At 43.9% G+C, this 15,545-nt stretch overlaps 1 protein-coding gene across 1 annotated transcript in view; it reads right to left on the bottom strand.

The window, feature by feature from the left end:
* The window catches only part of LOC144688534 (collagen alpha-1(XIV) chain-like), a 203,560-nt gene that overhangs the window by 40,265 nt on the left and 147,750 nt on the right, over positions 1-15,545 (bottom strand). The window contains exons 29-33 of the mRNA XM_078555234.1: positions 14,683-14,847; positions 12,933-12,971; positions 12,599-12,737; positions 5,973-6,115; positions 4,782-4,891 (exon numbers count right to left, since the gene is read on the bottom strand). Coding sequence (XP_078411360.1) covers positions 4,782-4,891; positions 5,973-6,115; positions 12,599-12,737; positions 12,933-12,971; positions 14,683-14,847 — 596 coding nt within the window. The remainder of the gene's footprint in view (positions 1-4,781; positions 4,892-5,972; positions 6,116-12,598; positions 12,738-12,932; positions 12,972-14,682; positions 14,848-15,545) is intronic.

The following is a 15,545-nucleotide window of genomic DNA, read 5'->3' as shown; positions in this document are numbered from 1 at the left end:
AAGTCTCTGTGTTCACAGGTTCAAGTGGTCCAGAGGCTTTTTAATTCTCCCAGATCTGGTCTTCACAACAGTTGGAGGAAAGGTAGACTCTGTTGTGCTGGGTAAACCTTGATGAACAGGAGGTTGTTTTGGATGTGGTTTTTATGGCGTTTGGTCACCTTCTTCAATTTTTCTCCAATGTATAGTGGGAAGAGCACCTCGAGGGATGAGAAGACTCTTTCTCTTCCTCCTGATCATACCTTCTGGAGCACTGACAAGATATGATTCGTGGCTGGTCATCATCTCTCCGGACATTAACACCCTTTCTATCAAGGTCCTTAATCCAGACTCTGTTGTCCTTGCATAGATGTGGAAGTGTCTGGTGCGGTACCATTTGTTGTAGGTGGAAGCCTGCTTCTCCCTGCAGACTGCTCTCTGCTCTGGATGTTTTGTTAATCCTGGCTGGCAATCGTGGGATTAGTTTCTTTGGCAGGATTGGGAGCTGTGTGCGGAGTTTTCTGCCCATCAGGAGTTCAGGCGGAGCTAAGTCACTTTGTAGTGAGGTGGACCTGTAGGTTAACAGTGCTGTTGGGAAGTCACGTTCCTCCTCAGGAGAGGTTTTATGGTGCAGACCCCTCTTTCTGCTTCACTGTTCGACTGCGGGTAAACTGGGGAGCTGGAAGCTGTAAGTGATGGCAAATTGGGTGAAGTATTCATCTGCAAATTGTGGACTGTTATCCAACATCATCTCGTCCTGGGTGCCATGGCTTGTGAACATCTCCTTCAATGCTCTCATCACTGTCTCTGTAAATGTCATGTACAATTGCTTCACTTCAATCCATTGGGAGAAGTAGTCCACAACAATGAGGAAGAATCTGCCATTGAAGATGAATAAATAAATGCCAAACCGTTCCCATGGCTTGGCTGGGTGCTGTGTGGGGATAAGGGGCTCCCTTTGGTCCTGCTTGAGTAGCGCATACACCTGGCAGGTGGCTATCATGTCCTCAATTCCCTTGAAATGCTTGGCCACCACACTGCAGATTGGGCCCATGCCCTGCATTTGGTAATGCCTTGGTGTCGCTGGTGAACTTTTTTGGAGGAGCTCCAGCCGCAGGGAGGCTGGAATGACCAGCTGTTCGCTGTATACCAGAAGATCATCGATGATGGTAAAGTGCTTCTGCTGTTCAAACCAAGTCTTCATGGTACTACTGCTCGGTCTCTGCTGTAGTCACCCTTGTTGACAGTAATGGCAGATGTGGGCACACTCCTCATCTTGCATTTGTTCCTGGCAGATTTTCTGGAGTTTTCCTTTGGTAGCTGGCAGGTGTCTCCTCACCAATTGGGAGTATGATTCGAGCTCCTCGATCAAGTTGACATCATGTTTCGTTGGAAGATCCACTGTGGCCCTGGAAAGTGTGTCCGCCATTGTTTGTTTATTCCCCTGACTATATACCGTCTTGTATGCAAGCCTCATGCTGTGTAGACAGAATCTCTGTATTACGAGGACATGTTTGCCAGCTATTTCTCATCTAGCAGTGAGGCCAGTGACTTATGGCCCATTTCAATAGTGACCTTTAGTCCAATAATGTAGTCTGAAAACTTCTCGCACACCCACATGGTTGTGAGAGCTTCTCCTTCAATCATGGTATATCTTGTCTCCGTATCCTATAGCTCTCTGGATGCATAATACACTAGCCGGCAACATCTGTCCAGTTGTTCCTGAAATAAAACAGTTCTGAGACTTCTGGACAAAGCATCTGCTGCTTTGGTGGTGGGCAGTAATGAGTCATAGTGGGCCAGGGTGTCGGCTGAGGGCAGCATGGCTTTGATGCAACCAAATACTTGCTCTTGGTGCATGACCCAGAACCATGCCTGGTCTGTCTTGATAGAAGGTGCTGTAGGGGCTCTATGACCTGTGCCAGATTGGGTGAAAATTTTGTCAACTGGTTCACAATAGCTAGGAATCTCTGGAGGTCCGGAATCGAGGATGGGGTTGGGAATTTGCTGGCAGCTTTTGTTTTCTGTGGGTCTGCTGTGATGCCTTTGTTGCTGATGTGTCCGAAGAACCAAATAGAGGTCTTGGAGAATTCACATTTCTCATTCAGTGTCAGCGCTGCTACCTGCAAGCGTTCAAGGACCATTGTGAGCTTTCTGTCATGCTGTCATGTTGTGCCATAGACCAAAGCATCATCCATATGGCAAATGACACCCTCCAAGCTTTGCAAAATAGCCGACATCGTGCGTTGAAAGATTTCCGGTGCTGAGGTGATTCCGAGCAGTAAGCAGTTGAAAGCAGAATCTGCAAAAGGGGGTGATGAATGTGGTCAGCAATCTGGACTTTACGTCTAGCGGAAGTTACCAAAAGCTACTGTTGGCATTGAGCTTTGAAAACACTTTGCTTTAGGAGGGCTTGGCCAGGCTGTCATCCATCAAGGACATTAGCATTTATTCAGCTGTGTTGAGTCGACACAGATACGCTTGGACCCATCTGGTTTTGGGACTGAGACCATCCTGGAACACCATTCAGTTAGCTGAGTAATGGGGGGAAATGACACCCATTTTGGCCATTTTGTCCAGCTGTTGCTGCAATTGCTTCATGAGTGGATGGGATATTTTTGTGGCGCGAATAGGCACATGGGCTTAGCATCCTCCCTCAGTGTAACCCTGTATGTAGTCCTCAGCTGCCCCAGTTTGGTACCCAGGCCCTTGCTGGTTGACCTTGTCAATTTTCTGCAGGAGGTTGAGGTTTTCAGCTTAAAAGGGAACATACTTGGTTGTGGACGACGAACAGGGTCTCTTGAATTCTTTTGACTTTGTACCTGAGTATAGCCTGCAGAGTACTTCCCAGCAGGAGTCTAATGCGACCTGCACTGTACAGCTGTGTTGTGGGTGGCATCAGCCATTGGGTCACCATGGTTCCTTGTCCAAGAGAACTATAACACTGGCTCCCATGTCCAATTTAAAGATTGTGAGATGACCATTAACCGAGATATCCACATTCCAGAACTAAAATCCCTGACCTTTGACCTCACCCAAGAAGCATGGCTGTGTTTCCTCTCAGTGTGGTGCCTCGACCTTGTGAATCATCTTGGGATCATCTGTATGTCTAGTTTTGTTAGCTTTGCAAAGCTGCCCAAATTGTCCTTTGTGGTTGCAACTGAAACTCTGTGCTGAGACTGCCGTCCATTGATCATGCCTGTGTGGTTGCTGGCTCCACAGCACTGGCATGGTCACGTACCCTCTGGTGGTCGGTTAAGGTTTTGCTTCCTGGCCTTGAATGTCCATGCTCCTCTGCTGTTTTACTAGCTGGACATTGGGGGTTGCTCTGTTCCATGGCCTGCTTTTGCCCTTCAAGATGGATCTGTGCTGTAAATGGATTTCAGACTGCCTGAAAATCTGAATGGCCTTTTTAAGGGTCAAATCTTCCTTAGCTTGAAGCATGTCAGAGAGTGCATCTTTCACCACTCCAACAACAATCCTGTCTCTGATTAGCTCTGATTTCGGCTCAACGTAATCTCAGCGTTCAGCCATTCTATACAGCTCACTAATGAAGGAGTCAACAGGTTCTTCTGACTGCTGGACACATTTGTTAAACTTTGCTCTGTCATGGGTCTTGTTAATGCTGGTTAAAATATGAGCCAAATGATTTTAAAACTTCATCAAATTTTGCTCAGGATTCATTGATTACTTTATTAGCGATTATATTGTTGGCTATGGGACTTAGCAAATAAAGCAGTGCGTTAACCTGTTCAGCTTCTGTCTTATTGTCTAGCCTGAAGCAACCATGTACCTAAGGAATCTATTTTTCCAAAGTCCCCAATTTTGTGACTGGTCTTGGCCTTGGATGAGTCCAAACTGATCTGGTAAAGTAGTTTCTTGATCCATGGTATTTAAAATTAAAAGTGTGTATAGCTTTAAATGCTGTTAGGAAATCCAAGATGGCGCTACCATATGCTTCTTCACAATGAGGTTTGCCACGCTTGCTGGTTTTGGCGGGCTCCCACAGTAATGGCACTCTTGATTTCTGTGTTTTAAATTTTTCAGTTGTGACTCCCTCAATCGACTTTTTAAAGTCTTCCCCGCAATATCTAGGTATTTTCAAGTCGTGAAACTGTCGATTCCCAGCTTTTGGTGGGTCTTTTAACTGCCGATTGTTTGCTATTTGATTCAATTAGTTTCTTGTTCAGACCGAGCTCGGTCGCTACGCGTTCAGGTGCTGACTCAGAACTTGGGGCTGTTCGCAATGCTTTTTTATTCTGGCTGCTGCTGACTTAAAAGCTTTTTAATAAGCTTTCTGCTCAAGAACTTAAGTTTATTTTTAGCACATTCTTCATCTCCTTTACCTTGTTTAAAATTTTTCTTGGTCCATTTGCTAACCATTGTATTATCCTTTTGGAACAATCATTTTCCTCTTGTTCCCCATATTACTTTCACTGTTGATGAGTAACTAAAGATGTGAGATTGATGAATGAACAGCGAACACACTTGTGCGACCTTTCCCTGTCCAATACTTTAATTCACTATTTGAGATGGGTTAGCGACCTATCCCCAAACAGTCAAAGGAATGTTAAAATGTTAAATGTTTGTTCCATAATGTCCCCAACATTTTTATTTTGATTTCAAGTTTTAGTCTTTAAATTGACTAACTCTGTTACATGATGATACATCTGTTTGGCAAGCATTGTAAAAATGTATATACAAACAATACATTGACAAAGCACTTAAATACACATTCAAAAATCAAAAAACAGAAGTTACTGCACTACTGAGTTCCAATTAGGCTCTAAGAATAATAGACGCACCTTATGGAAGCTTCCAAAGAAAATTTTTTTAACTTCAGGCTGGTTAAAAGCAACTCCCTGAAATTCATTCTTATAGTCAAGTTTAAAGTAGTTCAGAGTTTGTTGGTTATCTGGAAGTTGAACAGGATAACATAAATTAGAATTATATTGCTTTTAACATAAAGCGAGCATTAATTGATATCCGCCAATATTTTTGAGAAGTTTATTTTACAAAATTGTACTCCCAGCTGGGAACTCTATCCATTGGGAGGATATATTACAAATTTGGGCAATGCTACTCTTTTCTGTATCGGTCCGATTCATGTATCCAAGGACACAATATTCGGGTCGGCGGGCGGCCATGGGCCTAGGAGCGGCTGGGGAAAGGGCCACCATCTGCAATCAGTCCCTGACTGCGATTTCACACTGGCTGGCCAATTAACGGCCAGCCAGCGTGAAAGGCGAGCTGAAAGGCTCAGCGCTGCTGAAGTGGAGGTGGGAAGAGGGCGAGCACTGAAGTCAGAATGGGTGCGGGGCAGCGGGGAAGGAAAGCTCCCTGAAGGCAGAGAGCTGCCTCAGGGAGCTGACAAATCTAAAATCAATAAAGGCAGAATTTAAAATCTGGGAAAAATGCCCATGCACCAGAATGAGTCACCTGTGCGTGGACATTCTAAAAATTCTGTGCGTAGATTTTCATTTCTTTTATTTAATTACGGAAACCTTATCCTGCTCTTGGATGAGGTTTCCTGAAAAATCCAAAGGCCGCCAACCATAAGCTTGGACGGGCAGCAAAAAATCCCTGTTAATTAATACTTTAATGGCCTTAATAGGCCTCTTAATTGTCGATGGGTGTGCTGCCGACTCTCGTGCGTGCCCACCAACTGAAATATTGCACGCCATTTTACGTCTGATCAGGTCAGGCACGCACCCGCCCGTGGGACATAAAATTCTGCTCCATGAATCCCTTTTATTTTTTTTAATTCGTGCAAGGGATGTGGGCTTGGCTGGCTGGGCCAGCATTTATTGCCCATCCCTAGTTGTCCTTGAGAAGGTGGTGCTGAACTGCCTTCTTAAACCGCTGCAGTCCATGTGGTGTAGGTACACCCACAGTGCTGTTAGGAAGGGAGTTCCAGGATTTTGACCCTCTCTGCTGGAAGTGCAATTTTAAAAAAAAATCATTCTTTCGATCTAATTTGAGTTCAAAAGCCTTACAGTTAAGCACCACTCCCACAAGAGGCTGAAAATCTTCATCCACAACCTGCCAAATTGCGAATGGTTCTTTAGGAGTGTTGGGCAGTAATCGGAAGAACAATGTAATTGTGTACTCTGGAGGTAGACCCGTGGGGTGGATATTCCTACATCAAAATAAAGGTAAATTCAAAAGAAAAACTCAAAAATACATATTCCTGAAATTTCATTTTTTGACAGTTGTATTTTAACTGATGAATGGGGGAAGGAGTTAGGGAATTAACTGATTAATATTTGCCACATTCATTTCCCAACAATGCCATGCTGAAAACTCATACTCAAGAATATTGAAGTATGAAGCGATGCAAATTAGGTTTGTCTCTGCACACCACAGTGGGCTCATCATTTCAATCAAGTGGGCAGTTACTAAAGGCCAGGCAGTTTCTGCTAATTCCAACCAGGCATGCAGTGAATGGAAGGAAACACATATAGAGCTGAAAATAAACCCTAGACTGCATTGTGATTGTCACTGATATAATACTTTTGCAGTGCTGCAATTCTTTTCTCTAAATTCCTTTGTTCCTGTTCCTGTTCAATACATTCTAAAACACTCATCAGGGGTATTTGTTGTGCATTTATAACATTTCTGCATGCTTGACTTTGGTTGCTGAGAATATTGATGGATTCAAGCTTCAAAGCCAGTGTCCTAGTTCAGCCAACAATGCATATAGAACGTATAATGAACTTAATATGGATTCAGTGGTCACAGAATTTGGCTCTATGGCACCCAGTTTTTGGCATTATGAGTGCTTTTTGGCTACAAAATGGCATTTATGGTGCTCGCGCACATTTCTGTTGCAAGCTGCACTGGACTCCACTTTGTTGAGGGCATTATGGCTCGTGCAGTGAGCGTCCGCTGGTATTGTGCAGAATAGACAGACAGTGAAGTCAATCAACATGTGATTCTGATTTGGCCTCCATGCTGCCATTTTGGAGATCAACACTTCAACTTTTTTAACCCTTACACAACTGAACATGTGCTCGGCAGAAGGAAGGACCCCCACCAGCACTATTTAAAGGGATTATTAACTACTTTCTGCATATTTGCTGATTTCTATTGGCTCTTACTGAAATTATAGAAGTTTTTGGTGGTTTCTAGGGTTGCTTAAATTTGCTAAAGTTTACAGAGATTTGTGTGGCAGGTGCTAAAATACTTTGTTCTGACTTCAGAGATTCTGCACCAACCACTTGCTCCCAGATATGGGCACAGTAGTATGCATTCCCTTTTGACTAGAGCATGACAGGGAGAATGAGCAGAGGTGATACAGAACAAGACAAGCTATTGGAAGAGAGAGGAGGAAGAGGAGGAGGAGGAGAAGGGCTCTCAGTAGGAGGCCATATCTGACCAGGGTGTTCAGGAAATAATTTTCCCACTTGAACATCAGTGAGGAACAATGTCTCAGTTGCCTCCACTTCACTAAGGACTCATTGAAATGTGTCACCTGCTGCAGTCATAGCTGCAACCTCAGAGCAAAGTGAGGACAGCACTACTAATGGCTGAAACAAAAACAAAAATAGCTGGAAAAACTCAGCAGGTCTGACAGCATCTGTGGAGAGGAAGACAGAGTTAACGTTTCAAGTCCGTATGACTCTTCATCAGAACTGAAGAGAAATATAAATGAGGTGGCTGCTAATGGCTGTAAAGGTGACTGTGGCCATGAAACCAAATTTATGGATCAAACAATGGTACTTTGCATACAAACATCAATTAATCAACTTTGTGCATTTCCTGAGTGCCTGTCTTCCATGTGCCTTTGAGTGTCCTAGTGGTTAACACAGTGCTACCCCAGCTGCTGTTGACTATCAGTGGGGGCAACTGCAGATGGCTTTGTAAGATGACACCGACCAGCTATGGCCCTAGAAGGCCCACCTTTGGACTGTACCATCTCAGCATAGGTGACAGTGGTCTGGGTTGGTTGGCTATTGGGCAGCAGCAAGGGCACTGGCAGTGCAGCAATGGTGGGAGAACAAGTGCTGTCATCCTGTTGGAGAGGACAGCAGGTCAGTGTTCCATAGAGCCACTGCTACGCCCCAGGTTTGGCACCTCAGTAATCCTAGTATTCTGTCAGAGCACAGATTGCTGGGCTGCTGTGACACCCTGCAAATTCCCCCAAGTATTGGGAACTGGAGCCAAGATGGTGACAGTCTAAACATACGAGGCAATGCCTCAGGTTTCATGAAGCAGTCTGGGCTTCCACCGCAGCACCTGGACATTTGGTGGTTTCTGCTTGTGCTGCCAAGGAAGCTGAGACATTGGCCATCAGGCACTGCATCGAGGTTGGGTCCACAAGTGTTCCCATGGAATTTGCCACCACTTCCATGCTGAAGAGGGTGGACTCCAAGCTCCACATAAAGCCCAGTGCCAAGCTGGTGCCAGACTCTTCCAGGCTCCTTGACATTGATATTTTTGGCAGACTTGCTAATGTCCCAAGCATTTCATGCTGCATACCAATCAGCTTTTTTCTGTAGGCCATCCCATTAAATGTCATTATCTGACTCCTCTAGAGCAGAACTAATGTGTGACTGTGCTCTCCAGTGAGCTGGCAGTTGCACTATGCTTCTCCCCACTCTGGCTGCTGGACACTCATGCCTGGTGTCTCACCATGTGCAGATCCTGCCTCCAAACTTTCCTTTAAACTACACAAAGTGCCTGTATCCAAGCAGGAGGCTGTAAGTGACATATTGAGTGATGGTGTTTCTTATTCATCACTATCTTCCTACTCTTCCATTTCCAGCGCTTTTCAGCCAGGTTATCATTCTATCTGTAAGGAAAAAAGTACGAGGGTAACATTGTTGTGAGGGGAAAGCAAGTGGTGCATGCTTACACCATCTATAGCTTATTAATCGGAAGAGATTGTGGTATGAGAGGCAGATGGCATGTGAGAGGTAGGATTAGGCGTAAGGATACCGTCATTTTCGATGTTTTAGATCCCGTCACTGGAAATGGCCTCAGAGTTGGCAGCTCCATTGATGGCAACCACCAGCTCCTCCCATCAGGATAAAGGCATGCAGCTGTGTCAATCCCTCACTGGTTAGGTGCTGCTACTTCTAGTCATGTGCCATCTTGTCCTGCAAGAGAGAAGGAAGCGTGCATCACTGAGTGTGACGCAATGTGTTTGGCTGATGTGTCTGTCATGGTTGAATAGCTGGCAGTGTGTGCAAGTTGAGTGGTGTGATTGTGAGGTTTGCACTATGAGGGTTGAGGTGAAGCATATGAATGTGAGATATGAGTCATAATTGATAGAGATTGTTGGTATGTGAGCGATGGGGGTGAGGTGCATTGAGCAGTGTGTGCAAGGCTAATGGTACAGTTGGTGGATATGACAATTCTGAAGATGCGTTCACTGACCTTGACCACCTGTGTGAGGTCACTAAATTTCTTGCAGCACTGTATCCAGGTCCTCAAGATTTGATGCCTGGCGTTGACAGCCACAGCTATCTACTCTCACTGCCTTCATAAAGTTTGCCTGGGGGGCCTACTGACCCCTTGTGGATAGAACACATCTTTCCTCCTCTCCACCTCCTGCCACTCAACAGCAGGCTTAGCTTCAATCATTTAAATTAGCAGGCAGCACGCGCAGCCTTCCTGGATCAGAAGCAATGGGCATGGAGTAATCTTGCATGACTATCCTCACTCCTGTTTCTGACCCCATCCAATTTTTCCCCTGATGAGTCTCAAAAAATTCTCACAAAGGTATAAGGAAAGCAAGCTTTTCTGTACACTAACTGCCTAAATTTCTTTACAAATAGTAAATACTGTTTACAAATTCTTTCAACATAAAGCATGACATTGGTGTGTTGGACAAACATAATTCAGTCTGACAATAAGCAACTTCTACTCAATACCAACTCATGTAAAAGTTCCACTATAATTAATGGTTGTAGTAGCAACCAGTTGATATTACATTCTTTAACTCCAATTATTATTGTGTCAGATATGAGCTTTTTGCCATGACAGTTTCATGAACAATTGGCATTTGACAAGGACGCAAGGATTTCATATTTGAAATTAGTATTAAAAATGTGATACATTTAGCCATTGTTGGATGTAAGTGGAATGCTCGTTAACATATACATTCATATAACCAATAAAGAGAAATGGCATACAAATTGAAATTACATTGAAATTGAAACATAACAGGTCTGAACTTCCTTGGAGTGCCAATCAGCACCGGACTGCCACTCTGTGCCCAGTTTCTTACCTGAAATTTTTTCCCAGCCTGATTCGCTCGACCTTCCGACTCAGGCAGGAAGTGCAATGCGTCCCCAAGGCCTTACGTCGAAGTGCAGCTCAGTTGAAGGGAAGGAGGCCATGCCCCCTTTTTTACGGCACTAGCTGCCGTAAGCCAGGTAAGTTTAATGGTCTATTGACGTTTAAAGGCCCTTGACAGGCCAGAGAGCAGGTAAGTATCTAAGATAAGCAGGTAGGTTTTGAGGGTGTGGGGGGGTGTGCAATTGGAGGTTGAGGGGTAGGGGGTTGGGTCGGGCCTGGGGGGATGTGATGGGGAGGGTGGGGTCAGTCCTCGGTGGAGTGGGGTGGGGTCAGGCCTTGAGTCAGGTTGGGTCGGGCCAGTGGGGGTGAGAGTCACACTTGACCGTGGTGGGGGGGTGGCCCCCGGGGATGGAGGAATCCCGTGGGAGTGGTAGCCAGGGGTTGGGGGGAGATTCCTGGGGGGTTGGGGAGGGCGGTAGTCGGGTCGTGGGGGTAGGGTGGTGGAGGAGCCCCATGGGGGGGGTGGGAGGGAGTCCTGTGGGGTTTGGTCTGGATCTGTACAATAGTTACTCAGAAGTTAGAAGTAGTTTTAGTTCTTCTAACTTTTTCTGGGTAATTATTGATGTAACCCAGTCAGAACCTCCCAAGTTTGCAAATTAAATCACATTTTCAGATGGTTCCCACTGAAGGGCAATTCCCTAGGGGGAGTTTGCCCTTCTGGGTAACTGCTGTGCAAACCTTCCCTGTGAACTTCCGAAGGGGATTCCCCAGCACATTTTTGAGGTACCCCCCACCCCATACAACTCTGGGGAGCTTGGAAGTTACAGCCCTAGTATAGAAATAACTGGGTGTAATTGAAAACTCTTTCCATCCACCGAGGCTTTTGAGTTGGGCTGGGTCTTTACATTATAAAATTATCAACTCACTCAATTTAATCTTGTTATTTTGAAATGTATATTTCATTTAAAAAATGTTTAAAATGTTATTTTAGATCTTTAGAAATCTCAGTTACTAAGAAAAAGTACTGGAGGAATTACTTTTAAAAATATTCAATTGGTTTATCAAGAAACTGTGATGGTGAACTGTTTACATACATTTTTCTCATTATTAAATCTTTATATGCAAAATCATGTAACTGTTTACATAGGCAGCTTCCACTGTAAATATTAACATAAAAAGTTTTACAGGGAGAAAGACCTTTGAACAGGAAGTGTGCACTACATGTGATTTTTACAATATATAGAAAAATATTCTACTGTACCTTCTATAGTGCTGCTCATAGGGAGTCAGAAGATCTTTTTTTATATATAAGGAATGCTATGCCAGACAGCACAATGTAATATTCTACTGTTAAAGTAGGTGTGTGTCCTTTAAGGCTATCAACCATTTCAGGTATTAAGTCAGAATTTTCCAGCAATCCCCCTCCACCCCCACTGGTGGATTCCCCCCGCAGTGAGGCCGATGAGCCATTGAAATCTCCATTCACATCAGTGGGACCGGAAGATCCCGTCGGCATGAGGGGCTGGAAAACTCTGGCCCGAGGGGCAGAATATTAAGCTGGGTGGGCGGGCGTGCACGCGACCCGGCCGAGCATAAAATGACTCGTGATGACATCGGGTGAGCATCCCGTCGTCATCGCGCAGTCCTACAATATTTTGTTCGGCCAGCACACGCCATTGAATTAAAAGGCCTATTAAGGCCATTAAAAAGTAATTAAACTCAAATTTACGCTGCCCGTCCAACCTAACGGTTGGCAGGCAGGCGTAAAGACCAAGCGGCCTTTTCACTTTTTAGGAAACCTCATCCACGGGCGGGATGAGGTTTCCTAAAGCAAATAAAAATTTTATGCTTGAATTAAAAGCATGTCCCTGCTCATGTGGGCAGAATCATATGAGGGGACATGTTGTATGACATTTTTCTGCTTTTTATTAATATTTTCAATATCCTCTTCATCTCCCTGAGGCATTATTCAGCATCCTCTCATGCGCATGCACCAAGTTCACACTAGGCCTGCTTGCCCTCCTCCCCCCGCCCGCACAGGCAGCGCTCAGCACTGCCGCTCGCGTATCACGCTGGACGGGCCTTAATCATCCTGCCAGCGTGAAATCGTGCTGCACTGTCGATCGCGGGTGGCGGTCAGCTTCCCGACCGCCCCCGCCCGCCAATCCCGCACACCAAGGGCAAAATTTTGCCGCAGAGGTGGAGAATGGAAAGCCAATCAAGTGGGCATAAAACATAACTCAGCCAAGCAGTGACGATGACATAAGTGAAGATTTCAATGGCAGGTGGGTGAGAAGCTGTGGAAGGTGTTCAACGTTAAGAGACGAGAGTGTGGTGTTTGAGATGGGAGAACATGAGGTCAGAATCTCATACATACCTGGTAGCCTGTGTAAGCTGGGCATTTTCAAAAATGTTATATGATGGTGAGCGTGTAAAGATGTCAAACTCCATAGAAACTCCTTCAAGTTCTGAATACTCGCTGTCTACTAAGCCAAATGCCTCCATCATGTTAATTCCTATAAGAGGTGTATCAAACAATAAATGTGATTTGTATGTTGGCAACATACAAAACCAGCTTTAGCATATAAAAAAAGTTGAAAAGCCATCGGCAATTTAGTTCACATATTATTAATAACAGTTCCATAATGTTAGAACTTTCACTTTTTGTAGAATTGAGACAGCTGTCAAAATAAACTACATTCACTTCATACCTGGTACAACAGTGCCTCTAATATTTGTCAAGGGACAAGCTGTAAACAAGCAAAGAGAGATCAATTAATCAAAAATCACTAATCTTTGGAAAAGATTTTGTAATTATGCAACACATCCCTCAAAAATATTTGCAAATGCTTCACATACAATTAAGCTCAGTGACCTGTTATGTAGGTCAACTCAATAATTTTACATGCAGCCAGGCCATCAGCCAAACGACTGACCAGTTAATATGCTTTTGATATCCTTCGTTGAGGAGGCAGAAAATGGCCATGATATTGAGAGAACTCCCTGCTCTTCCTTGAATAATGCCGGCGGCAAATAGAAAAAACATGAAACCTCATCCACCGGCGGGATGAGGTTTCATGCAGTGTTCTGAAAAGTTTAATAAAGTTTTACTGTAATTGATGAACATGTCCCATCACATGAGGGGGACATGATAGGGTTTTTTTTTTCTCTATTTTTAATTTTCTTAAAAGTGAAAGCGATTTCCCTGAGGCAGCACTTAGCCTCAGGGAGATGTGTGCTTTTTCGTGCGCATGTGCGAAAGAGTGCACTCTCGCTTTTGGAGAATCCCCCCGCCCGCACAGGAAGCGCATAGTGCTTCCCGCCGGACATCACGCTGGGCGGGCCTTAATTGGCCCACCCACGTAAAATGGCGGTGGGGCCCGCTTCTCTGGCGGGGATCGGCTCCCCGACCGCCGGAGATTGGGTCAGGCCTGCCCGCCCGACAGGCAGAAAATTCTGCTCATTGAGTTTTACTTCCTGGTTTGCTGTCTATGAGAATACTGCAATGTGATTGGCTTGATAATATCACTGCTGCTGAATGCCTGAAGATCCTCTTGATTTGGTGTTGGATTCAAATGGACATCAGAAAAGGTGAAATCCATGTCACAGAGATCTCTAACTAATTGTGGGCAGCTTTCTTCAAAGTCAGTGGAGAGCATTATTGCTTTGCCATGGACTGTGAAATCCACCCCATGGTATATGATTTAACACTCTCAGTGCAGATCTTCACTCAATGAGAGCTCACATCCCAAATTCAGGTATAGACATACGACCAAACGAACAAGGAGCAGGATTGGTCATTCAGCCCCTCGAGCCTGCTCTGCCATTTAATAAGATCATGGCTGACCTGATAGTAACCTCAAATATGCATCCCACCTACCCCTGATAACCTATCACCCCTTTGCTTACCAAGAATCTATCCACCTCTACCTTAAAAATATTCAAAGACTCTGCTTCCAACACCTTTTCAGGAAGAGAGTTCCAAAGGCTCACAACCCTCTGAGTGAAAAAATTTCACCTCATCTCTGTTTTAAATGGCAACCCCTTAACAGAATCTAGTTCTAGATTCTTCCACAAGAGGAAACATTCTCTCCACATCCACCCTGTCAAGGCCCCTCAGGATCTTATATGTTTAATTCACATCGCCTCAGTGCATTTAACTTGCAGCCCACTGCTTTTTAATGGATGGAAGATTATATAGTCTACAAAATGGCATTTTGATTTCTTAAATGGGAAGCCTTACACCTGGAGCACTAAGTTACAAAAATTATTCACATCTGAATGAATAGACAGCAGTTAATCTAAATATGCCAATTAAAGCTGCAGCTAGTCTTTAGCGGTCAAAATGATAAGTATTACATAATCACAGTATTACTGAAGCTCAGTTTCATTAAAGATTCCAAAGTTTTGATTTTCCTGGCTAGGCAACAAATATGCAGTTTAGGAAAGTGAAGCACTTACTTGTAGAGAGAGTCTGACAAATGGATGAAATAAATTTGTTTCTAATAGTGCTTAAATCATTGAAGTCATTTACATGTAAAACAGTTCTGCTGCTAGGTGTGCCTGCAATTTCATCAATTTTTTCCTCATCAGCATCATCAACACCAAGAACAAAGATAAAGAAGCCTATGTAAAAACAATTGAAAGAACTTTACAATGATAAAACTTTTGGTATGCAGATATTATCTGACGCTATGATGCTGCCTCTATTATCTTTAGAACAAACTACAGGACTTCTCACATTTAGCAAACTAGATAGAAATACTGTTAATACCTTTCACACAAACTCTTAATATTCCTTATACATAAATTTTGTATCTAATCTAATAACTACAGACTCCAGATGCTACACTTTTTATGGAAGCAAAATAATTTTAATGAAGAAAAAGAAAGTCAGTCATTAATCTGGAGGCTAAAATGTACAAGTTGACAACAGCTGTTCTTTAAAGGATAAAAACAGAAAATGCTGGAAAAGCTCAGCAGGTCTAACAGCATCTGCTGAGTTTTCCCAGCATTTTCTGTTTTTGTTTCAGATTTCCAGCATCTGCAGTTTTTTTTTACTTTTATCTTTGCAAGACATCTGCAGTTTACAAGTATCAGTGATTACTTGGGTTTGTTTACTTAGAGTATTTTCCTACTGGAACAGTGGCCTCGAAGAGACAGGCTAGATCAGCAGCTAAACATCAAAACTGTGTGTCAGATTCCAGACTACTCATAAACTATGTCACAGTACATCCACTAGTGCATTGAGTTCACTTTGGCTGAGTTAAGGATAAATAATAAATCTTCAATAAAATGTCAACTACAAGAAGGCATTTTTAAAG

This window comes from Cetorhinus maximus, chromosome 13, assembly GCF_964194155.1.
Source record: "Cetorhinus maximus chromosome 13, sCetMax3.hap1.1, whole genome shotgun sequence".
In the NCBI taxonomy this organism is placed as follows: Eukaryota; Metazoa; Chordata; class Chondrichthyes; order Lamniformes; family Cetorhinidae; genus Cetorhinus; species Cetorhinus maximus.
The sequence above is the reverse complement of the archived record's forward strand: the minus strand, read 5'-3'. Positions and strand labels throughout refer to the sequence as shown.